Source organism: Orycteropus afer, unplaced genomic scaffold (genome assembly GCF_000298275.1).
Source record: "Orycteropus afer afer isolate SDZICR_OR568_19922 unplaced genomic scaffold, OryAfe1.0 scaffold00045, whole genome shotgun sequence".
Classification (NCBI taxonomy): Eukaryota; Metazoa; Chordata; class Mammalia; order Tubulidentata; family Orycteropodidae; genus Orycteropus; species Orycteropus afer.
In genome coordinates, this window is record NW_006921632.1 from 11,455,581 (window position 1) to 11,481,459 (window position 25,879).

Here is a 25,879-nt window from a genome sequence, read left to right on the forward strand (position 1 = left end):
GTAGGAACTGAGGGTGACACTAAAGAAGGTAGGGCTAAATGTGGATAATATAGCTACTTTGACCTGTTCTACACGTTTGGTTTGAAAAGCACTACACTATACCATGTTGCCTAAAGGTAAAGAAGAATGTTTACAAAAATATTTAGTTTATAAAATATGGTTTGTATAACTGTATGTTAAAAGCCAAGAGTCTATTCCAATAAGGTTTTAAGAAATCATGAACTTGTCATCTCCTGCAGCATCTGTTGAACCTAAAAAAGAAAGAAAAAAGAACCACATTAAGTAATTGTTTTGAAATATACATCTAGGTAAAAACTAACCCCATACCCTTCCTTCTTAAGTAAATGCAAAAATTTAATACCTTCTTAATGTCTGGTCTCTTATTTTTCTTTTCATGCAGACACTGACTAGCAACAGTGTACATAGTTTCAACTGAACTGGAATCAAAGTCATTCATCTTCATATCAATATAATCTTCAATTGTCTTTTCTTCATCTTCAATTTCTTCTTTGATATCTAGCTTTAAAATGCATGTTAAAACTTTGTTACAAGTTTCAAATAAAAGTGAAAAAAGTTACAATATAAATTTAAATTATTTAACCTACTTCATAAAGAAAGGAGCTCTGGTGGCGTGGTGCTAAAGGCATTTGACTGCTAACCAGAAGGTTGGTGGTTCAAACTCACCAGCCACTCTGTGGAAGGAAGCCTGGGCAATCTACTTCCGTAAAGATTTACCGTCTCAGAAACCCAAAGGGGGGAATTAACTTGATGGCAGTGATTTTGGTTTTTCTTCTTCATAATAACATGTATTTTCAGTTGACCATCAGCCTTTATAGGCTTAAGAATTGAAAATGTATATACAAGAGTAGTCCTAAATATCTATATATTAATTAATTTTTGCCTCCTAGATCCTAATTTTTGTAATTATGTTACTGAGCTAATTACTTTCATGTTTCTATTAGTAGCATTTATGAGGCTGGCAGCACAGGGTGGTCTGCTTCTTAATGTGCGTCTAATAACGTGTTTCCAGCTTCAAAACTCTGCCTCCCTCTCCCTGCACTCAGAAAACTTCGCTGTGGGTACTCAGTTTGTTTAACCAAAAAGTAAAAGGGAGAGGGGGTAGGACAGGCAAGGGTCAAGATGAGAAAACAGAATGAATGAAGAGGGAGGTGCAGGACTAGGATGAAAAAGACTTATGTGAGGTAGCCTGTTAAACACTCCAAAAACATTGATAAAAGGAATTTTGAAAGTGTTTGAGCAATAGCAGAAGCAAATAATTAGGAGGCTCTTTAAACGATCGCTCTCTTTTAGCTGCATTTGTATTAAAATCTTATTACTTTATGGTCATACCATATTCAAATCTTAGGAAAGTGTATAACCTCCCTCAAGTTTTAGGATGTTTACTATTATAACTGCCAAAAGAACAAACAAGTCTTTCCTGGAGGAGGTGTAGCAGGAATGCTCCTCAGAAGCAAGAATGGCCAGACTTTGACTCATCTGCTTTGGTCATGTGGTCACAAAGGACCAGTCCCTGGAGAAGGATATCATGCTTGGTAAAGTGCAGTGTCAATGAAAAAGGAGAAGACCCTCAATGAGACGGACTGACACAGTGGCTGTGACGAGGGGCTTAAGCATGGTAATGACTGTGAGGATGGTGCAGGACTGGGCAGTGTTTTGTTCTGTTGTACTACACAGGGTCACTATGAGTTGGGACTGACTTGATGGAACCTAACCACAAATCCTCAGAATGCACAAGTAGTGGGACTCCAGGGCATATCCTGATCCCCACAGGATCTTTCCTTCTCCTCCTCTGGCTTCATTCACCTACCCAGCAGCTGTGCGGGCTTTCCCTCCTAGGGCAGGACAGTGCCTGCCACAGAGCCTCTGCTCTAGCCAACTTTTCACAAGAGCTTTAACATTATATCCTACATGTTCATCTGATTATTCTATTACATGATCATATTTCCTATACATCATGGACAGCTTTACAATGCACAGCTTTATAATGGGTACTTGTATGCAATATAACATGTAAATATTGTTCTTATAGGGTTTCACAGTGGTTAAGAGCTTGACTAATAACCTATAGGTCAGCAGTTTGAACCCCCAGGCACATCACAAGAGAATGAGGCAATCTGCTTCCTTAAAGATTATCAGCCTTGGAAACCCTATGAGATAGTTCTACTCTCACCTATAGGGTCACTGTGAGTTGGAAATGACTTGGCAACAGGTTATTGTATTTATGGTTTTTCTCAAGGGTATGCTAGCAGAGTAAAGCTTTCAGGACCCCCATTTGCTGATGGTGGCACATCTCAAGAATAAACAGCTGCAAACATCCATTAATAATCCAAACATGGAATGTATGAGCATGAATCTAGGAAAACTGGAAGTTGTCAAAAATGAAATGGAACACATAAATATCAGTGTCCTAGGCATCAGTGAGCTGAAATGGACTGGTTTTGGTCATATTGAATCAGATGATCACATGATTTACTATGCTGGGAATGACAAACTGAAGAACAGTGTGGCATTCATCATCATAAAGACTATTTCAAGATCTATCCTGAAGAACAATGCTGTCAGTGATAGGATATTATACTCCTCCAAGGAAGACCAGTTAATATTACTATTATTCAAATTTACAAACCAATCACCAAAGCCAAAGTGGAGGAAACTGAAGATTTTTGCCAACTTCTGCAGTCTGAAACTGACCAAACATGCAAAGAAGATGTGTTAATTATGACTGGTGACTGGAATGAAAAAGCTGGAAACAAAGAAAAATCACTGGTAGTTGGAAAATATGGCGTTGGTGACAGAAATGACACTGGAGATTGCATGATAGAATTTTGCAAGACCAACGACTTATTCATTGCAAATACCTTTTTTCAACAACACAGACAGCAGCCATACATGTGGACTTCACCACTTTCCTAAGATTTGATACACAGGAATCAGACTGACCACATCTGTGGCAAGAGGTGATGGAGAAGCTCAGTATCTTCAGCCAAAACAAGGCCAGGAGCTGATTGTGGAACAGACCATCAACTGCTCATATGCAAGTTAAAGCTTCAGTTGAAGCTGACAATTAAAAGAAACCCATGAAAGCCAAAATATGACTTTGATTATATTCCTCCTGAATTTAGAGACCATATATTTAAAGAATAGATTTGATGCACTGAACACCAATGACTGAAAACCAGAGGAATTGTGGGATGACATCAAGAATGTCATCCATGACAGAAGCAAAAGGTCATTAAAAAGACAGAAAAGAAAAATAAAAAAGATAAAATGGATGTCAGAAGAGACTCTGAAACTTGCCCTTGAATGGAGTAGCTAAAGCAAATGGAAGAATCGACAGGATAAAAGAGCTAAACAGATTTCAAAGAGCAGCTTGAGAAGACAAAGTCAATTACTACAATGAAATGTGCAAAGACCTGGAGTTAGAAAAGCAAAAGGGAAGAACATGCTTGGCATTTCTCAAGCTGAAAGAACTGAGGAGAAACTGTAAGGCTCGAATTCTAATACTGAAAAATTCCATAGGCAGTATGTTGAATGATGCAGGAAACATCAAGAAGATGGATGGAATACACAAAGTCACTGTATCAAAAACAACTGGTAGAAGTTCATCTGTTTCAGGAGGTGGCATATGATCAAGAACCAATGGTAATGAAGGAAGAAGTCGAAGCTGCACTGAAAGAAGTGGCAAAAAACATGGCTCTGGGAATTGATGGAATACCCACTGAGATGTTTCAACAAACAGATGCCCCACTGGAGGCACTCACTCGGCTATGCAACGAGATTAGGAAGACAGCTACCTGGCCAACTGACTGGAAGAGATCTATATTTATACCCATTCCAAAAAAGGTGATCCTACAGAATATGGAAATTATTAAACAATATCATCAATATTGCATGCAAGTAAAATCTTACTGAAGATAATTCAAAAATGGTTGCAGCAGTATATTGGCAGAGCACTTACAGAAATGCAAGCTGGATTCAGAAAGGGATGTGGAGAGAGGGATATCATAGCTGATGTCAGATGGATCATGGCTCAAAGCAAAGAATACCAGAAAGATGTTTGTGCTTTATTGACTACACAAAGGCATTTGATTGTGTGGATTGTAACAAATTGTGGATAACACTGAGAAGAATGGGAATTCCAGAACCCTTAATTGTGCACGTGAGGAACTGTACATAGACCAGGAGGCTGTCATTCAAACAGAACAAGGGGATAGTGCATGGTTCAAAATCAGGAAGCGAGTGAGTCAGTGCTGTATCCGTTCACCATACTTACTCAACCTGTATGCTGAGAAAACAATGTGAGAATCTGGACTATATGAAGAAGAACGTGGCATCAGGATTGGAGGAAGGCTCATGAACAACCCGAGATACGGAGATGACAAAACTTTGCTTGCTGAAAGTGAGGATGACGTGGAGCACTTACTGTTGAAGATTAAAGAATACAGTCCGCAGTATGGATTACAGCTCCATATAAAGAAAACAAAAATCCTCACAACTGGACCAGTAAGTACCATCATGATAAATGGAGAAAAGTTTGAAGCTGTCAAAGACTTAAAATTTCTTGGTTCTACGATCAATGCCAATGGAAGTAGCAGTCAAGACATCAAAAGATGTATTGCATTGGGCAGATCTGTTGCAAAAGACCTCTTTCAAGTGCTGAAGAGCAAAGATATCTCCTTGAAGACTAAGATGCGCCTAACCCAAGCCCTGGCATTTTCAGTTGCCTCATATGCATGTGAGAGCTGGACAATGTATTAAGGAAGACCGAAGAAGAGTTGATGCCAGACTTTGTCTCACCTACTTTGGTCCTGTTGTCAGAAGGGACCATTCTCTGGAGAGGGATGTCACGCTCGGTAAAGTGGAGGGTCAACAAAAGAGGGGAAGGCCCTCAACAAGATGGGCTGACACAGTGGCTGCAACGATGGGCTCGAGTATGGATCATGAGGCTGGCACAGGACAGGGCAATGCAATGTTTCATTCTGTTGTACATAAGGCTGCTTTGAGTTGGAGACGACTTGACAGTACATAACAACAACATGCCAAGAGATGCCTGGGTGGATATATTTATTATACCTTTTGACTTCCTAATACCCATTCTGGTATATGTACTTACCTGAATTTGTTAACACTAGTTTGTCTCATTAGAAACCATAAATTAGAATGAAAGACAGTGTAGTTATTTAACTAATACAAGAAAAATTTATGCATGCTAATAAGGAGTCCTGGTGGCACAGTGGTAAACGCACTCAGCTGCTAATGAAAAAGTCAGTGGTTTGAATCCATTTATAGCGCTGGAAACCCTATGAGGCAGTTCTACTTTGTTCTATAGGGTTGTGGAGGTATTCTGTAATTTTTTAATTTTACAAAAGGACCATCTAAGTTCTTAAAATTTACTACATAGGAAAAAAAGGGCTGCTTTAATTTTCCTATAATTTTAGCTTTCAGTTCATCTATTTTATGTAACTGTTAGAATCTCTGTGTTTTCCTTAATATATTTGGCTGTTAATCAGAAAGCTGGAGGCTCAAGTTCACTGAGGTGCCTCAGAAGAAAGGTCTAGCAATCTTCTTCCAAAAAGTTAGCCAAAGGAAACCCTATAAAGCACCGCTCTACTCTGGCATACATGGGGTTGCTATCAGTTGGAATCAACTTTATGACAACTGTTTTTTTTTTTTTTTTCAAAATATGTAACTGTCAATAGATGCCTAATCAAACAAACTAGGTAGTTTTATATAATTTTATAAATAAAATAAAAATGGAGAGAAAACTTTTACTATCAATTCTATCCTGACAAAATTAGAACGGAAGACAAGTTATTTTGCCATTAGTAACCATCCCGAAAGTAATAAAATAAACTGGAGAAAACCTCAGAAATCATGTAGTTTCATTCTAAAAGAACTACAACACAGAATAAGTAGCTCTGGTAGCATAATGCCTAAGGCATATGACTACTAACCAGAAGGTTGGTGGTTCAAACCCACCAGCCACTCTGTGGAAGCAAGACTGGGCAATCTACTTCTGTGAAGATTTACTGCCTTGGAAATCCAGTGGGGTTGCTGTCAGTCGGAATCGACCTGATGGCAGTGGGTTTGGTTTTTGGTAGAATGAAGAATATATAATTGACTTCTCAAGACTCACAAATACTTCACGGTAGAGCTGAGATTGTTGTTGTTGTTATGTGCCGTCGAGTCAGCCCTGACTCATAGCGACCCCTCCTTGGGTTTCCGAGGCAGTATCACTACGGAAGTAGGATTGCCCAACCTTCCTTCCGAGGAGTGGCTGGTGGGTTTGAACCGCCAGCCTTCTGGTTAGCAGTCAAGTGCCTTAGCCACTATGCTACCAGAGCTGAGATTAGAAATATTTAATGTTCTTTCCATATAATATCATGCAATTGCCAGTGGAAAGATGCCAATAGAAAATTCCTTTTTTAGATGGCCAAACTTACCCATATAAATTTAGACTATAAATCCAAAGAAAAAAGATCAGAAAAAAGAATGCGTCAATTACCAATAACTGGGGTTCACGGTGTTCATCCACAGCTGGAAGTCCAGTTATTATTTCTAGTAAAACCTATGAATATAAAACAAATCCTTTAACACTCAGGACAACATTGAGAAATTAGGACATATGGACCTTGACAATAAAATGTGATAAACTGTTTCTGTAAAAAGTATAACTTTGTTATAAAAGTAGAAAGAACATGAGCTATGGGCACATGTCCCCACCCTTCTTTCATGAACATCTTGGATGCCACCCATACTCATAAGCTCTTTATTTGGCAGCTTAATGAAGAATCAGTTCTACTCAACATGTATTCTGGGAATTCCCAGTCCTTTTATTTCCTATAGGGGATTCTTCACAAGAATATTATTTTCTAAATGATGCTGAACAGGTTTCAGTACTGCTTCCCAATTAAGATGGACTAGGAAAAAAAGCCTGGTAATCTTCTTCCAAAAATCAGTCAATGAAAACCCTATGGACCACAATGGTTTGATGAGCAACCAATCATAGGGATGGCAGAGGGCGAGGCAGTGTTCTGTTTTGTTGTGCATGGGGGTTGCCATGAGTCAGGGCAGACTTGATGGAATAACAACAACAACAAGGGAAGGGTGTAATATATCCCAGTGCCTTACTTCACAGTGCTACTTGAAATACAAGTTAATAGGAACAGACTGGTAATCACAAAATGTTGGTATACTTCCTTAAGAAAATACTACATTTTTAAAATGTGAGACTAAAGTACATACTGTATGACATGATTTATTTTATGTACTTATTTAAGCTTCGTATCAATCCATGAGAAAATTGTGGTGAGGAAATCATTTCTTGTAGTAGTCTGAGAAATCATTTCAGAAGTTTCACAGATTGGACATTATTCTAAATTTTTTGACCTAATTAGGAATGAATTAAAGTGAACAATTTATTAGCTTTACATAAGAGAGCTAAGCAAAATACAGGTGTATTTAAGAATATTTCACTTCAGTTTCACAATTATAACCAGAATGAATACGGTTACTAATCACCTACATGAAACTTACCACACCAAAGCTGTAGATGTCAGACTTGGGTGTGATTTCTCCTCGCAAAGCTTCAGGTGCCATATAAGCTGTTGTTCCCACAATTCTGCTAGTCATGACTGTCTGGGCAAACCTCTCAGAAGCACGTGCAAGCCCAAAGTCAGATATTTTGGCTGTGAAGGATTCATCTAGTAAGATATTTGCACTGAAAAAAATGTAAAGTTTGGAGAAACAAAATGTTTTCCTTTCCAAGCAAGTTAAGCAGTAATATCTTTCTGTTAGTCTGTCTACCCTTCCATCCATCCATCTGTAAATATATGAATACACATATAAATATATTATAGTATACATAATAGCCTGATATTTGTGTAAATAAGTCCAGAATTCAGATTTTTGCAAGAGAAATAACTGTCTTCTTTTGTTTCTTGAAAATAATTAAGAGAATAGAAATGAAACAATCTGTCCATGATAGTGAAAGGTATTTTCATTATTTCACATATGATCTATAATGATAATTTTCCTCAGTCTTCTAAACCAGCAGTCTTAATTATTTTCCTAATGTTTCTCAATTCATTTAAAAACAAATTTCCAACCAAAGTATCTCAACTATTTATTTTTTAAACTACCCTTTGTTTCTGTACTATCTGAAATCTTTCAAAGGAGAAAGACTATGGCTAAGAGATCTTCATTTATTATATATGTTCCATACATTACTATTTTTCTTCCACAGAACTTTATTGAGGACTCTCTGTGTATTAGTATCTAAGTTCAACTACGGGGGGGGGGGGGGAGAGAGATCCTGGAATCCTGTCTGTGATGAAGGCATGTGAATAAATAATTAACAAACAAACAAACAATGAATTCTACATAATGGAGATATCTGGTACAAAATGCTGAGGGAACAACCACGTGCTTGGAGGAATTGGGGGAAATTCCACAGAGAAGGTGACAAGTGTGTTTAATCTTGAAGGATATCAGAAGTTGATGGGTAAATGAAGGCAAATAAAGGCATTTCAGGCTAATGAGACAGCATGCACAAAATGATAAAAAAAACATGAAAGCATATGGTGAGTAGACGATCAAATGCAAGAAACTGGTGTGAGTGGGAAATGGAGGGAATTTGACCTTTATCCTGTAAGCAACAGGACACCAACTAAAGTTTTCATAATGGGGAACTGATGTTATCAGACTTGAATTTTAGGACCATAATCCAGGCAGTGCTGTAGTGAACAGATGAGTGCTGGCACATACTTTTTGTAGGCTGACCAGTTAGGAAACTTTATAATAGAGCAAATGAGAGCTAATGAGGGTCTACAGACAGAGCACTGGGAAGTGTGAAATGAAAACTGTGACACACTTTATAGGACTCTGTAATATATGGGGAATGAGAAAGTGGATCTATAGTGACTTAATTAGATCAGAAGATTGTGGGTTGGAAGAGATAATGAGTTTGTTTCTAATGTGCTAAGTTAAAGGATCCTTTGGGATATCCATGTAAAGGTGTTTATGGTAGGTGGTTACTAAAAATACAGGACTGGAAGCATGTGACAGAAATTTGTGAATTATCCACATATAGATAGCAGTTGGAGTCTGCATATTATCACTCAGCAAAAACATGTAGAATGAACAAAAGAACCAATAACTTAAGACACAAGGGAATGCCAAAACATATGACAGTGTCTCTTCTTATCTAAGGCTAATTCCTCATTTGGGTTCCCACCTACATTTTCAGGAACCTTACTATATAAATTATGCTTCTACTGTACTTTCTCAGTCCTATTGGAATCCTTCCCACAGGTATATAACCAAAAAAAAAAAAAAATCAAACCCACTGCCATCGAGTTGATTTTGACTCTTAACAACCCCCTATTACATTGTCAAGGCTGTAAATATTTATAGAAGTAGATTGCCTCATCTTCCTCCCACAGAGCAGGTGGTGAGTTTGAACTGCTAACCTTGTGGTTAGCAGCCAAGTGCCTTACTGACTATGTCACCAGAGCTCCTTTCATAGGCATATAAGCATGCTTTAATCTTTGTAGTGCCTAAGGCATTTGACCGCTAACCAGAAGGTTAGTAGTTCAAACCCACTAGCCACTCTGCAGAAGGAAGACTGAGCAATCTACTTCTGTAAAGATTTACTACCTTAGAAACCCAATGGGGTTGCTATGAGTCAGAATCGACTTGATGGCAGTGAGTTTGGGTTTTATTTTTGTATCTTAAAGATAGAAAAAGTGTAGCCGGAATGCTCCTTGGAAGCGAGAATGGCCAAACTTCATCTAACCTACTTTCGTCATTTTGTCAGAAGGGACCATTCCCTGGAGAAGGGTATAATGCTTGGTAAAGTGGAGGGTGAACAAAAAAGGGGAAGGCCCTCAATGAGGTGGATTGACACAGTGGCTGCAATGATGGGCTTAGGTATAGCAAGGATTGTAAGGTTGGCACAGAACTGGGCAGTGTTTCATTCTGTTGTACACAGGGTCACTATGAGTTGGAGTTGACTCGATAACACCTAACAACAACATCTTAAAGAAAACTGTTTTCTGAACACAACTATTTCTAGCTACCACCATTCTCTAGCTAAATGTCTTAAAAGACTTGTCTATACTCACATGTCAGTTCCTCTCTCCTCAATTACAACCTGGCTTTGGACTCAATCACTACATGAAATGCTGTTGTTAGATGCTACTGAATTGGCTCCCAAATCATGGCAACCCCATGCACAATGGTCTGGTCGAAATGATGTCAGGTCCTGCACCATCCCCATGAGCAGCTGAAGTACAGACCACAGGGTTTTCGCTGGTTGGGGTTTCAAAGAAGACAGGCAGACCATTCTTCCCATTCCATATTACTCTGAAAGCTTTACTGAAACCTGTTCAGTATCAAAACTACACGCAAGCCTTCAGTGACAGACAGGTGATGGCTGTGCATAACACTGGCTGGAAACTGAACCCAGGCTTCCTGCATGGAAGGTGAAAAATAGGTCTCCACAAAGTCACAAATGACCTTCACAGCGCTAAATCAAATGATTGATTTTCAGTCCTCAATCTGACCTCAAAAAAACTTGACTTTTGACTACTCCCTCTTGGGAAACATACTCTTTGCTTATTTTCAGGGATACTACACTTCCTGGTTTTCATCTTACCTTTCTGTCTGTACTTTCTTAGATGCCTTTTTGGGCTCATTCTCTTTTACTTGGCCATTAAGTCTTAGGGTTCCTCATGACTTAATCTTTGGGCTTTTTCTTAGTCTCTCTCTCTAAGTGACTGCAACAATCTAGCACTTCAATTTTAACCTGTATGTAAATAACATACATACATATTTGTATCTTTAGCTCATATTTCTTTGCTCATCAAATCTGTACTTCACACTGCCTGTTTAACATTTCTACTTCTGTATCTTAAAATCACCTCAAATTCCAAATGTACAGAAGAGAGAACTCATGTTCACAACCCCAGCTGAAGCTGCCTCTTCTTTCACTGCTTTCCATATAAATGAATCATGCCACTATCAACGCATTTCTAGCAGCCAGAAATCCAGGAGTTATTCCTGACACTTCCCTCTCCCTGACCTCTCTGCAGCCAAGTCCTGTCATTGCAATCTTTCAGATATGCTCACTTCTCTTCATATGAACTGCCACCTCTGAGATGCCTGTGATAGCCTCCAAAATACCTCTTCTTTCAAAGTGTTTTTCAATTCTTACTAACGTTTCTCAATGGCATCTATTACGCTTATGGTAAGACTAAAATTCTTACCTTGGTCTAAAACACCACATAGGACTTGGCTCCCTGCCTACCTCTACAGTTTTTGTCACATTAATCACTGCTTCAATTTCTGCATTTCAGTCTTACTGCAATTATTTCACTTCCTGTAATTTGTCATGCCCCCTTGCTCCCTCTCACCACTGGTCTCACAAATGCACTCCCTGTCTGGAATGCTCTTCTCCCATTTTCTATAAAAATCAAACCAAACACACTACCTCTGAGTCGATTCCAATTCATAACGACCTTACAGGACAGAGTCGAACTACCCTACATGGTTTCCAAGGCTGTAAATCTTTATGGAAGCAGACTGCCTCATCTTTCTCCTGCAGAGTGGCTGGTGGATTCAAGGGTTTGAACCACTGATTTTTTTAGTTAGCAGCTGAATGCTTTAATCATGCATCACTAGAGCTCCTTAACTAATCAAGAAGAAAAAAAAAACTGAAAAGTGTTCATGAAAGATAAAGGTGATTCAGAAAGGAATAGTGATCCAGAACTTAGAAAAGAATTCTGGTAAGGCAAAAGTGATCAGGAAGAACAGAATAACTTGCTATTAAAAAAAGATCAAGTATAAGAACTGTAGATACAGGATCAACTTGACAACAGCAACTGGAAAGATTAAATAGGAAAATTTAGCAGATTTATGTTAATGAGGAAGGAACAACTCAAAAAAGGAGTATGAGACTGGTTGCACAACTTGAAGAATGTAATCAATGTCACTGAATTGTATGTGTAGGAAATGTTGAAATGGTTTGTTTTACTGTATATATTCAACCACAACACGAACAAAATGAAATAAATTTAAAAAAATATTTCAATTAAAAAGCAAAAAATAAGATAAAGGTCAAATATGATGAGTAATGCAAATAGGTCAGTGTTTGGAATAAAGGAGATTATGAATTTCATGGAGTGAATGGGGAAAAAGCCCAGCTGCTCTAGGTTAAGGCATTCATGTGAGACTGAATAGAAAAAAGTGAGAGCAAATTATCCTTTAAAGATGGTTTTTTGAAAGATTTTTATGAGTAGCATTACCTTTTAATATCTCTATGAATATGATGGTTTTCATGTAAGAAACTGATGCCATTAGCTGCATCCTGAGTAATCTTGCATCTAATCTGCCAAGAAAGTGGTGGAGTACCATCCTTAACAAAAAACAGAGCAATTAAAAAAAAAAAAAGAAAAATATCAGTAGAAACTATATAACCCAAAATATTTTTCTAGGCAACAACTGAAATTGTTGTAGCATTACAGGGACACCTGTGAGAACCAGAACTTAGTAGGACTACCTTGTTTTTTGGATCTCACAACTTTCCTGCCTTTGATAGGGTGCAGTTTTACTACTTTTCTATGTCTCGTTTAGTGGAAAATGCTTGACTTCTCCTTTTCTGACAGGTTTCTGCCTTATGCAGGTTCTGGCTTTCACAGATTTGACTGTTTATTGCTAATTAAGAATTTAGGACTATATTTGTTTTAAGTTGTTAGCAAATAATCTCTAAATAAGATCAAATAGAGGTTAGCACTTCTTTTTTACAGACAAAAATATAGAAGAGCATCGTTAAAGTCTAGCCTTGACTGATAATTTTACAATTTGGATTCTTACCTAAGAGAATGAAAATCTCAGTTGTTTATACATCAACCATATAGTTTTCACAGAAAAGGGAAAATATTAAGTGTAGTGTGGTTTATATGATCCTGTCACAAAGTTAGTATTAGTATTCTGACAAAGAAACAGAGAGCAAAACATTTGATAGAGAAACACCTTACCAAGCAAGACAATCTGTCAAGCAATGAACCGTTGGGCATGTAAACATATACTAAGCAGAGATCATCACCATCACTACAGAAACCAAGTAGTTCTACTAAGTTTTCGTGTTGGCACCTGTGAAAGACAGTTTTCACAAACTTTTAATGCCAAGTCGTTATTATATACACTTACATACTTAGCTTTAGGTGGAAAATAATTGACTTTAGAGCTTTAACACAAAAAGAGCAAGAAACTCATGGTATGCTACATATTATTACTATTGTGATACATAATTAACTCAAAAACTCACTGCTGTTGAGTCAGATCCGACTCATAGCGACCTCTCCTTGGGTTTCCGAGGTGTTATCTCTACGGAAGTAGATTGCCCAACCCTCCTTCTGAGGAGTGTCTGCTGGGTTTGAACCGCCAGCCCTCTGGTTAACAGTCAAATGCCTTAGGCACTAAACCACCAGACCTTCCCATGATACTTAATTATATGATGTTAATTTTGTTGTTGTTGTTAAGTGCCGTCGAGTCGTTTCCGACTCATAGCGACCCCAGGCACAGCAGAACGATGTTAATTATAATTATCATATACTGTACACAGTTCTTTTCATGCAATATTGATTGAAGATAGAAGTAAAACCATTTTCTATTTTATAGTAAAAGTTCAATAACTCAGATCATTGGAACTCTTGATAGTTTAGTGAAGGACTAGGCTGATGTTGACATTTTTATCACAGTCTTCAATGATATCACAAACAAGATTTCAAGAAGTCTATGAAAATGGGATGGCAGGAAGTTTGGTTTTTGGTTTTTATGAAACACTTTCAAGTGTTTTGACTTCAACGTCAATCATTTGCAGACATCTGATCCTTAATCACATCTCATGTGTTGTTGTTGTTGTTGTTATTTGCCATCGAGTCGGCCCCTACTCATAGCGACCCCTCCTTGGGTTTCTGTGGCAGTATCACTACGGAAGTAGGATTGCCCAACCTTCCTTCCGAGGAGTGGCTGGTGGGCTTGAACCGCCAGCCTTCTGGTTAGCAGACATACCTAATTTCCACATACTCACTGCTGCTAAGTTGGATCTGACTCATAGTGACCCCTCCTTGGGTTTCTGAGGCGGTATCACTATGGAAGTAGATTGCCCAATCTTCCTTGTGGCATAGTGCCTAAGGCATTTAGCTACTAACCAGAAGGCTGGCAGCTCAAACCCACCAGCCACTCCTCAGAAGGAAGATTAGGCAATCTACTTCTGTAGAGACACCACCTTGGAAACCCAAAAAGGGGTCGCTATGAGTTGTCATCAACTTGACAGTGCAGTGAGTTTGATTTAATTTCCACATGTCTGATCTTTAATCACATCTGATCACTTATAACTTAAGCTCAGCTGCTTCATATACTTGAGAGTGAGAAAACTGAGAGCTGTAATGTCACAAAATTGCAGGCACCTGTGATACTGCAGAAAGAAAACTGGGTTCTGGGTACAAAGTTCTAAGTTTAAAATGCAGCTCTGCCACCTCCTGGATATGTGACCTATGGCAGGTTAACAATCTCATTGAGCCTCATCTCCTATACCCGCTAAATGGGGATAATACCTATTAATGTCACACAGGTGATGTGAGAATTAAAGGAGCAAATACATGTGACAACCTAGAAATACTCCTGGTATACTACAAGTGTTCCATCCAAGCTCTTATTCATTTTGTTCATTCAAAATGATCTATGATTTTAACCTTTCATCAAATCAGACTTCCTCTGTTGTTGTGTGCCTTGGAGTCAATTCCAACTCCTACTGACCTTACAGAACAAAGTAGAACTCCCCATAGGGTTTCCAAGGCTGTAATCTTTACAGAAGCTTTTAAAGGTTTATGTACAAAGATGTTCATAGGAACTTCAATTTGGCATACTGAAAATCAGAAACAAACCTAATAGTGTAACAGTTAAATAAAATATAATGCATTGCTAGAATATTATGTAATAAGGTATTTTCAAATTATACTACACATATTTTATGAAGCAAATATATCAAAATCTTAGCAATGGTTATATCTGGTTAATATATTTAAGGGATACTTTTTACTGTTTAAAAATATTTTTCTGTATTTCCCAGATTATTTACTTTGAACAGGTGACTTTTATGGTTGCAGATTGGAGAGTAGAGATGAGAATAAATACTGAAACAACAACAAAAAAAGTTTTGATTTTTTCCAGGTACTTTATTTTCACTGTAACAGAATCAATCTTGAGCAAGGAGTCTAATGTGTGTAAATTGGTTTTAAAGAGCCAAGCTCATTATGATTCAGATCAAAAGCTCAGGCTCTAGAAGTGGATCTAGATTTGAATCCTAACTGTAATACTCAGTGCCTTAGCATTTTTCATTGGCTGATTTTCAGAATTAGATTGCAAGGCCTTTCGTCCTAGTCCATCCTAGTGTGAGAGCGCCACTGAAATCTGTTCTGCATCACAGCAACATGCAAGCCTCTGCTGACAGGTGGCGGCAGCTGTGCATGAGGTACACTGATTAGAAACTGAACCCAGGACTCCCTCACAGAAGGTGAGAATTCTAATAGTGAACCACTACTGCCCTCTATCTTATATCTAGAAACCCTCAAAAAAAACCAGCCGTCAAGTTGATTCCAATACATAGTGACCCTGTAGGACAGAGTAGAACTGCCTCAGAGGGATATCAAGGCTGTAAAGTTTTATGGATGCAGACCACATCTTTCTCCCACAGAGCAGCTACAGGGTTTGAACTGCTGACCTTTTGGTTAACAACCAAATGGTTAACAACTGAGCCACCAGGTTTCTATCATCTCGAAAGGCTTATTATTCTGTAAATAGTTTTTCTTTTTAAAAATGTCTCACAATTTATTTCCCATAAATTCTGGGAACAGAAAACATGATAATGGAATGCAATACTTGGGAGTTGAAATTTTGTGTCACTTTGTTGTGACTTGAAACATGACTGCTATTTAATATACATATGAGTCTATGTAGTCATAGAGTTGTGGATCTAGGAAGCACATTCAGTTCCTCTATTCTAAACCCTGTATTTTTACTTCATATATTTGAAATGATCACTAGTTTCATGGCACACTGGGTAAGAAACTCCTTGTCCTGTTCTTTTCCACAATACTACACTGCCAAATTAACACTTACTTTGCCATTACTTTTATTTCTTGATCAAACTGTTGTTTCAGCTCTTCAGTACTAATGTCAACCATCTGAAAAAATAAAACAAAATACAATACCATATAGTAACACCATGTCTCCTAAAGCTAGAAGCTTTAAGCTCAAGAGACAGGCTGGCTGATTGCTCTTTCCTTAAAACAGAAAGGCATTATTTCTTTCCATTTCACAGAACAGCTAAGATCTAGAAAAAGCAGCAGTCTGCTTAAAGTCTCACGTCTGGTTAGTGTAAGGAAAGAACCATATAACCCTGAGTTGTTGTGGAGACAAAATGAAATAATATATGATGAGACTTCACATTTTGGGAAAAGATCTGTGAACAGAAACAGAAGCAAATCTGAAAAACAACTCAGTAAAGTATTTGCAACATATATGACAAAAGTGACTACCTTTACCATATAAATATTTATTATACATATATTGTTAGAATATAACAATAGATTTGTTGTTGTTGTTAGGTGTCAAGTCAACTGTGATTTGCAGCAGCCCCATGTGTCAAAGTAGAACTGCCCCAAAGGATTTCCCAGGCTGTAATTTGGGCAATCCTACTTCCGTAGTGATACTGCCTCGGAAACCCAAGGAGGGGTCGCTATGAGTCGGGGCCAACTCGACGGCACATAACAACAACAACAATCTTTACTTTATAAGAGCTGACTGCCAGGTCTTTTCTCCTGTGGAGTAGCCAGGTAGGTTCAAACTGCCAACTTTTTTGCTAGCAGCTGAGTACTTAACTGGTACACTGCTCGAGTTCCTTACAATAAATTTAGAATACAACAAAACAATACGTAAAAGGTGAGCAGGCTACAAACCATAAGCCAATAAGGTGAACAGTAACACCAGAGAGGTACATACTCCTTAATATAATCAACCATACAAGATCCAAAGGGCAGCATTGGCCCAGGGATAAAGCTCAGAAAGCAGTGGGGGACAGGAAAGGAGGAAGAATGCAAACAGTAAACAGTAAGGAAGTAGAAAGAGTGCCGTTACACTGTGAAGACTGCTATCAGTGTCGCAAAACAAAATGTGTATGAATTGGTTATCAGAAAGCCAACTTGTTCTGAAACCTTTCATCAAAATCACAATAAAAAATACAAAGAAAAAAAAAGTAATGAAAGTTATTAATTTTTAGGTATTTTTCTTAATATGCTACCCTTAATCTTGATTATGTATGAAACAGTGAAGAGCAGAACTTAACTTTATTTAGTGAATCCTCAAAGTCTATATACATATACATATACACATATATACATATATACATACACATATATATATATATATATATATTGTTGTTGTTATGTGCCATCGAGTCGGCCCTGACTCAAAGTGACCCCTCCTTGGATTTCCAAGGCAGTTATCACTACAGAAGTAGGATTGCCCAACCTTCTTCCGAGGAGTGGCTGGTGGGTTTGAACCGCCAGCCTTCTGGTTAGCAGTCAAGTGCCTTAGGCATTATGCTACCAGAGCTCCTATATGTATATGTGTGTGTGTGTGTGTGTATATATATATATATATAAATTTAAACAAAATAAAAATCCAACAGATTTTTAAAATTAAGAACTATTAAATCAGAACAACATTTTCTACCAAAAAAAAAAAAAAATTCACAGTGAAATATTCTATCTCCTAAAGATTCATTTAAAATTTTTATAGCATGCTAGGAAGCAGTTCTCCCTTTAATTCTTTTTATTCCTGAAAATATAACTTACTGCTGCAAGCTTTTTCACTGCCACAGTTCTGTTGTTCACAACGCCTTTATACACAACTCCAAATCCTCCCTCTCCCATTTTATTACCACCAGCAGAAAGGGGTCGTTCATCAAAGTTATTTGTGACATTCTTCAATTCATAAAATGAAAAACTGTGAAAACCTAGGTCAATAAAACGAGAAAAAGAGTGTGTGTGGGTAAAAAAGAGACTTATTTCACTATTTTCTCAAATGAAAGATTTATTATATATGCAAAATATTTACAGTTTTTGAGTAGACAACATGGGAGAGGGTAAAAACATTTTTTAAAATACAAATGTTAAGCTCTATTTTCAGGATTCTGTTTGGTTCTTTATAATTCTAGTAGAAAGAAAAAAACAAAAACAAAAAACCCTCATCCTCTACCCAAACTCTATTTATCTAGCTATTTTCTTGGGGGGTGGGTGGGAAATACCCTGTCAAGTTATGTAAATATTAACTTCATAGCTTCTGTGGTTATCTGCATGTCCTATGACCTCTGCTCACTGATAATACACTAACACAAAGAAGATGGTACTTAATAAATCTGGGGAAAAAACATCAAAGAGCTATTGTCACTGTGCCTCTCATTCTTACAGAAATGAAAGGAAAGACTTATTCTAAAGCACTGACGGATGTAATGACAAACTCACCAGTGCAAAGTACAACAGTGTTACTTACGTGTGTCACTAACTTCTAAACTTTCATTTTCTGTACTTGAGGAGTCAGGTGGCATATAGTTCAGTTCCAAATTTTGTACTGGTGTCACAGATGCCCTGTCTTTGTCACAGAGAGCCACCTGTTCCTGCTGAGCTGTTATAAGTTCTCGAAAAGGTAGTGTATTCACAGTTTTGGGAACAGCATCTGCCAAATGAAATGTGAAATGTAGTATTAGTTGTCCTTCAACAAGAAAAAGTATTTACAAAAAAGTAAAACTAGAATCTGCGAAACTCCTCATAATGTGGATGAACTTAGAGGACATTATGCTGAATGAAGTCAATCACAGAAGGACAAATACTGTATTAGTCCGCTATTGTAAAAAATCAAAAGAAAAGTTCACATACGGAAGGAAATTTTCTTTGTTAGATACCACAGATGGATGGGGAGAGAAAACTGCTGGATAGGTAAGAGCCAAGTATTGATTTGAGTGAAGGGAAAGACAATATACCAAAAGCGAGTGACTAACACAATAACACTAAGGAAAAGGAAGACAAAAAGAGGTGCACAAGAGGTACAGATAAAAAAGATAAACACTTTTACTTACACAATACTGCATTATCAGTAATAACAAATATTAATCTATGGGTGGATACACAGGTAGACAGACTGAATCAGGTACTTCTATGCAAAAGGGAATATACTCATGACCATATATAAGTTTGGCAGATGGTATTTTCACATACATATTTGTATGTGCTATAACAATGTCCATACACACCATAGAGCTAACAGGTGGCAAAGTTATAACTTCTTAGCCACAGCCCACTGCCCTGAGTGAGTGAAGCATTGGGCCCATGGGCCTCAGGGCCATGGTTGCAGGGGAAGTCAAACTCAACTGGCATAACATACTAGACAAAAACACTGTTCTACATCCTACTTCATTGAGCAGCAACTGGGGTCTTAAAAGCTTACCAGCGGCTATCTAAGATGCAACAATTGGCCTCTCCTTGTCCAGAGCAAAGAAGAATGAAGAAAATCAAAGATGAATGGAAACAATTAGTCCAAGGGACTGGGGACCATGTGAACCCCAGCCTACATGACTGAGAGAACAGAAGAACTAGTTGGTGCCTGGCTATCACTGTCAACCACTTGGAAAGTGATCAAAATAGGAGATTCTGGGTAGAGTGGGAGAAAAATATGGAACAAAACTCAAAATCATAAAAAAAGACCAGGCTGACTGGTCTGATACAGACTGGTGAAACACCCGAGACTATGGCCCCTGGTCACCCTTCAGGCTTGGAATAGAACTCACTCCGGTTGCTTCCAGCCAAACCACAGACAGGTATATGAAATGAGTATATACACCAGGTAGGTACACTCCTTAGAACAATCAACCATGGGAGATTAGAGGGCAGTGTTTTCACAGGGAGATAGCTCAGAGAACAGGAATGCACAGGTAAGAAGGACAAAAGGAAAAGGTAATCATAGGATGGACGTGGGAAGAGAGCTGTTAGATTATGGGGTTTGCAATCAACATCATGAAAAAAAGTATGCATGAACTATTAAATGGAAAATGAATTTGCTCTGTAAATTTTCACCCAAATCACAATTAAAAAAAAGAAACTACATTAAAAAAAAGAAGGCTACTCACCAGCTGGCTGCAGGGAAAAAAAAAAAGTTAAACTAGGAACTTAGTTCATTTAACATCATCCCAATTTCCTCATGTTGGATTCATACTCTCACAGAACACACAAGAAGGTACTTAGTATGGATTTGTAGGCTGTGATAAAGGTGAGGAGTGGAAAGCAGGGTTTTCAAAGAGTGTTCTCTGAACCACCTATAGTACTTGTTTAAGAACACACAGCTTGAACTCAACTCCAGAATTCTGATGAATTAGGTCTGGAATAAACGAAACAAAACAAAAAAGCAAACCCACTTCTATCATGTTGATTCTGACTGATAGCAACTCTGTAAGACAGAATGGCCTGATAGGGTTTCAAAGCTATAAATCTTTTATGGAAGCAGAGTGCTTCATCTTTCTCCCATGGAGTGGCTGGCGGGTTCACACATGATTTTTTAGTCAGCAGCCCAATGCTTTAACCACAGTGCCACCAGAGCTACTTAGGTCTGGAATAGAGCTCAAGAACTTACATGTCTAACGAGAACTCCAGGTGACTTTTATGCACTCTAAAGGTTGAGAACCACTGGTGCAAATGGCATCAAAAGAAAAAAGTAAGGCTGTGAAGAAGGGAACTGGGTAAGTAAATACAACAAAATATAACGTAAGAAAGGCACAATCATAAAGTCTCATCAGGAACTAATTTTCTACAGCTCAAACCAGGTTTCTGAAGTCTATACCCTTCTCCACTCCTACTGGTACAAAATGAGCTGACTTTATGATGGGGTCAGGTTCATGATGAAGCCTCCACCACCAGAGCAGCAGGGTCTGCAGTATCCTGTGTCTGGGGTGCTTGTTAGAGGGCTGGGGAGAGCTGAAACAATGAAAAGAACTCTATGGATGAAAATTAGGTTCACCTGCTATGAGAAAAAGTAAGTAAGAAGCAATGTTCCTGTTTCTGCCATCTGTCTTTCCACCCTGGTCATGCTCAGTTGTTGACACCCTGGTCATGCTCAGTTTACCTGGTAGCAAAAGACTTGCAGGGGCAAGAAACTCATTTTGCACCAAAAGATCCACAAGATCACCAACTGTGCAATTTGTGGTGCCCCAGTCAAACAGTAATTCACAAGTGGGACTTTTTCCGGTCTGAAGTAATGCTTCAAATCTCCTTAAATGCAAGTAACAAAGAAACAAAATGAGTATATAATAGAGTTAATATGAAAATAGGAATTGTTCCTCCCTACCCCTCTTACCCCATCACCTATAATAATAAAGAAAAAGGCAGCAAGAGAACCAGTGAGAATTACAAAGAGACAGGGAGGACACTAGAAGGAAAAAATATTGTTAAGATGAACATAATAATAAAAGTTTGTATCTGCTATGTACTTAACTGAGTACTTAGTAAGTTAAGGGATGCACACACATGAATTCATTTAATTCTCAAAGATACATTGCTATTTTACTCATGAGAAAGCCATGTTTGAAAAGGTAAAGTAATCTGTTCAAGGCTACGCAGCCAACAAGCTATATACAAGGTGATATTAAAATTCGTATCTCACTTGATATAAAAGTGCTTTCAGTTGACTAAGCTATGTTCTTCTATATGTAACTTAATTCTTCTGTTAGTTGTATGAATTTTAATAAGTCAGCTTGCTTAAAGAAACTGAATATACATAAACCTAGGGAATTATTCCTTTGGTCTTAACTATACTTCAATTAAATTGAAAGGAAAAGACCAGTTTTTCTTTCCCATTTCTTTAAAAATTGGTTTTAAAAAGTAACATTTAAAATCATAACCAGTAAGATTTTGTTTTCTTCAAATTTTTACTCTGAAACATTTCAAACCTACAGAAAAGTTGAAATAATAATAAAATGATAAACATCTACTCTTCACCCAGAGTCACCAAATGACTAACTGATAACATTTTGTTACAATTGTGCACTCGCCCTCTCACTTTGTGTGTGTGTCCACATTTTAGAGTCCAGGCTAGATGTCTTATAGAATGTCTCACACTCTAAATCGTCTATTTTCTCATGATGAAATTTAGGTTAATTTTTTTTGATCAATGCACTACATAGCTAATCCATGTCCTTCCCACTGTATCACATCCATTATGTACAACACCATAGCAGCTGGTACCATTAATAGTGATGCCAAGTTTGAGAAAAAAGTACTTTGTCCCTTCCATTATTTATTAGTTATCTACGGGTAATACTTTGAAATCTTGGGAATATCTTGTTCTTCAACCACCTTTCAACCTTATGGTCTTAGCATTCACTGATGAGTCTTGCGTGGATCATTGTGGTTACAAACTGATAACTTTTTAATTCTCTATCATTCCTTTAAGGAGCTCTGGTGTATAGTGGTTTAGGCATGTGGCTGCTAACCAAAATGCTGCTGGTTCAAACCCACCAGCTGCTCTGTGGAAGAAAGATGAGGCAGTCCACTTCTGCAGTCTGCTTCCGTAAAGATTTACAGGAAGAAAGATGAGGCAGGCCGCTTCCACAATCTGCTTCTGTTAAAGATTTCCAGCCTTGGCAACCCAATGGGGGTTGCTATGACTTGGAATTGACTCGATGGCAGTGAGTTTCGTCTTTCTGGTTATCATTCTTTCAGCAATTAGTTGCTGGCCTTGCTTTTCCTCCCCTGCCACTACTGTCCCAATCATTTTCATAATTTTTGAATAGTAATTGGAACAACATATATTTAATGCTTGGCTTTTAAGGGTTAAACTTGGGCCTCTTCCCTGTAATTTAAGCAGCTCACCTTTCAAATGAGAAAACACTTCCACGAAGGACTAATATGGCAGCTAAGCCTTTAGGTTCTCTAGCAAGTTAATATGGGAAACCACAAATTTCAAATTCAATTTCTTTTCCTCTTGCTGCCAAAGAAAGATTTGACATAGGTGTGGGGCTGCAATGACTGACAAAAATAAAATCTGTACTTTTATATTACATTAAACCAAGCAAAGAAGAGTAGAGAGAAAGAATGGAAATCATCTGAAAGTAAGTGTTGAACAACCCTGGCTAAGAACAAAAATTTTATTCATAGACGTATATATTTATAAGCTTTAAAATGTCAATTTGGAAAATTAGCAAAGTACATTGTTAGAGTGGGCCAGAGAGTCACACACTTGGACCTAGAGGTTCCAAAATTTTACTAGTGATTTTTATAGCATTCTTATGTTACTACAACCTGGAAATGAGAAGCGTGAGGAAGAGTGAATTGCACTTACCTTGTTGGTGGCATAGTGCCTAAGGCATTTGACTGCTAACCAGAAGGCTGGTTCAAATCCACCAGCCGCTCCTCAGAAGGAACATTGGCAATCTACTTCCGTAGTGATACCGCCTCGGAAACCCAAGGAGGAGTCACTATGAGTCGGATCCGACTCGACAGCAATGGGTTTTTTTGTGTGTGCCAGAGAGCATGAACAGAGGTGGGCATCCTCTCTAACACAAAAAACTTACTTGCAAGAGCAAAGTATGAGCCCAGCTGAAATACTAGAGAATGAAGCAAAAAGTAAAAAAAAATAAAAAAATTACTTATTATCATTATCTCTACTGCAGAGCTCTACTCAACACTACAACTTTGCATAGCACCTATTCATCATTCTAGACTGTGATACAAGAAGAATTAAAATTGTTTTATATGTTACCTTATGTGAAACTGATTGTATCTATCATCACCAGATGGTTTTTTAATAGCTACAGCTAGCTTCTTCCATCCTTCTTGAGGATCAATAAAATCTGACAGCTTTCTTATTAGTCCAACGTTGAGGCAGCGCACATATGTTGATGGAGTTATAGGCTTGCTCATCTTCTATTTCTAAAACATGGAAAATTCTCATTAAACTTTTACAGTAGCTTCAGATATCGTATCTGTAAACTTACACATTACATTTTACCAATCATGTGAAAATATGGTTATCTATTACACTATAATAAAAGGACATTCCAAAGTCATCTAGTTGATATCCTAAGAAGAAATTATAATTTATTTGCATAATTGTCCTCTGAGTTTTCTTTCTTTCTCTATCAAAAACAAATGAAGAACTTTTCTTCTGACACGGGTATTTTTCTGAGTGAAATTTAATAGAGGAGCAAAACATTTAAAATCAGCCAATGAAAACCCTATGGATAACAACAGTCAGATCTGCAACCCATCGTGGGGGGTGCAGGACTGGGCAGCATTTTATCCCATCATACAAGGGTCACCATAAGCTGGGGCTGACTTGACAGCAGCTAATAACCACAACACCGTGAGGCCAGAAGAATAAATTCTGTAATTCTCCTGTAACCAGATTTCTAGGAGAGGTGATGTGAAGGCCTTCCGATAACTCTTCCACAAATATATGCCCAGCAGTTCTAAATCTCAGAATTTAAAATTTTCCTTCAGGCATACATTGATATACTACTTGCAACCATGTATTTAGAAGAATATACAACAAAGTATTAACAGTGGTTAATCTCTTGATGAGGTTCCTGGAGGGTGTAAATGGCCTACACTTGATTATTAACCAAAGATTGGTGAGTCAACCCCACCCACAGGTGCCACAGAAGAAAGGCCTGGTGATCTATTTTTAAATCTCCTGGTGATAATTCTAATGGGTAGTTTAATTTGTTTGCCTAGATTTTCAACAAAGAAAACAGATTATCAGTGCAAACATTTTAATTAAAAAATATCACCTCTTCAATAAAATTTTTCAATATTTTACTTTAATGTACTCTTAGGATTAATAGAGGTGGAACAAGAAATATTACTTACAAACAAGTAAGTAAGTAAATAAATAATTCCATGACTATTTTCTCATATCCTTAATTCTCCTGGTAAGGAAAAACCATTCACATTTTCAAATAAGACAACTCAGACACACATACATGGAGCAGTAGCAATGTGGGAATGTACTGAAACCAGCATCTGCTTGTGGAACCCAATGGCTTCTTGTCAAATGAAGTAATAACGTTTTAAGACAGTGCTTTGTTAGCACTCTGATCAGAAGGAGAGAGTGTAGAAGGGAAGGGGGCAAGATGGACTTTGGGGTTGCACGGGCTTGGGTTCTCATCTCTGCTATTCCACAAACCAACTGTGACCAGGGCTAATAACTCAATTTCTTTGGATCTTTGTTTCTTAGCTGAAATAACAGAGAGAGTAATAACTAAATCAAGAGCTGCCATAAAATTTAAAATCAACAAATGAAAAGCATTTAATCATGGTATACAAGGTTGCTGTTGTTAGGTGCTGTCGAATTGGCTCTGACTCAGAGCGTCCCTATGTACAACAGAATGAAACACTGCCAGGTTGTGTGCCATCCTTTTATGTGGGGGAAAACAAAACAAAACAAAACAACCTCTTGCTGTCAAGTTGATCCGGCTCACAGCGGCCTTATAGGATGGAGTTGCCCCATAGCGTTTCAAAGGCTGTAATCTTTATAGAAGGAGATTGTCACATCTTTCTCCTGCAGAGCAGCTGGTAGGTTCAGACCACTGATCTTTTGGTTAGCAGCGAAGCACTTAAGCACCAGGGCTCCTTTAAAAAATAAAAAAATAAAATAAATAAATAAATACACATACATACGTATATCTAGAGAGAGGGGAGAGAGCGCAATTATTACTTTCTGACAAGTTATTGTTTTATCACTTTTTCAA

At 37.8% G+C, this 25,879-nt stretch overlaps 1 protein-coding gene across 1 annotated transcript; it reads right to left on the bottom strand.

Annotated features, from left to right (window-relative positions):
- Nucleotides 1-215: 215 nt before the first annotated feature.
- On the bottom strand, nt 216-24,050 carry IRAK4 (interleukin 1 receptor associated kinase 4). Its single transcript, XM_007937922.2, has 11 exons — nt 23,890-24,050; nt 21,256-21,401; nt 18,637-18,819; nt 17,940-18,100; nt 16,204-16,268; nt 13,059-13,173; nt 12,327-12,436; nt 7,558-7,741; nt 6,527-6,589; nt 362-520; nt 216-251 (listed from the first exon to the last, which is right to left on the bottom strand). The coding sequence occupies exons 1-11, from the start codon at nt 24,048-24,050 to the stop codon at nt 216-218; spliced, it is 1,383 nt and encodes a 460-aa protein (XP_007936113.1).
- Nucleotides 24,051-25,879: the final 1,829 nt, after the last annotated feature.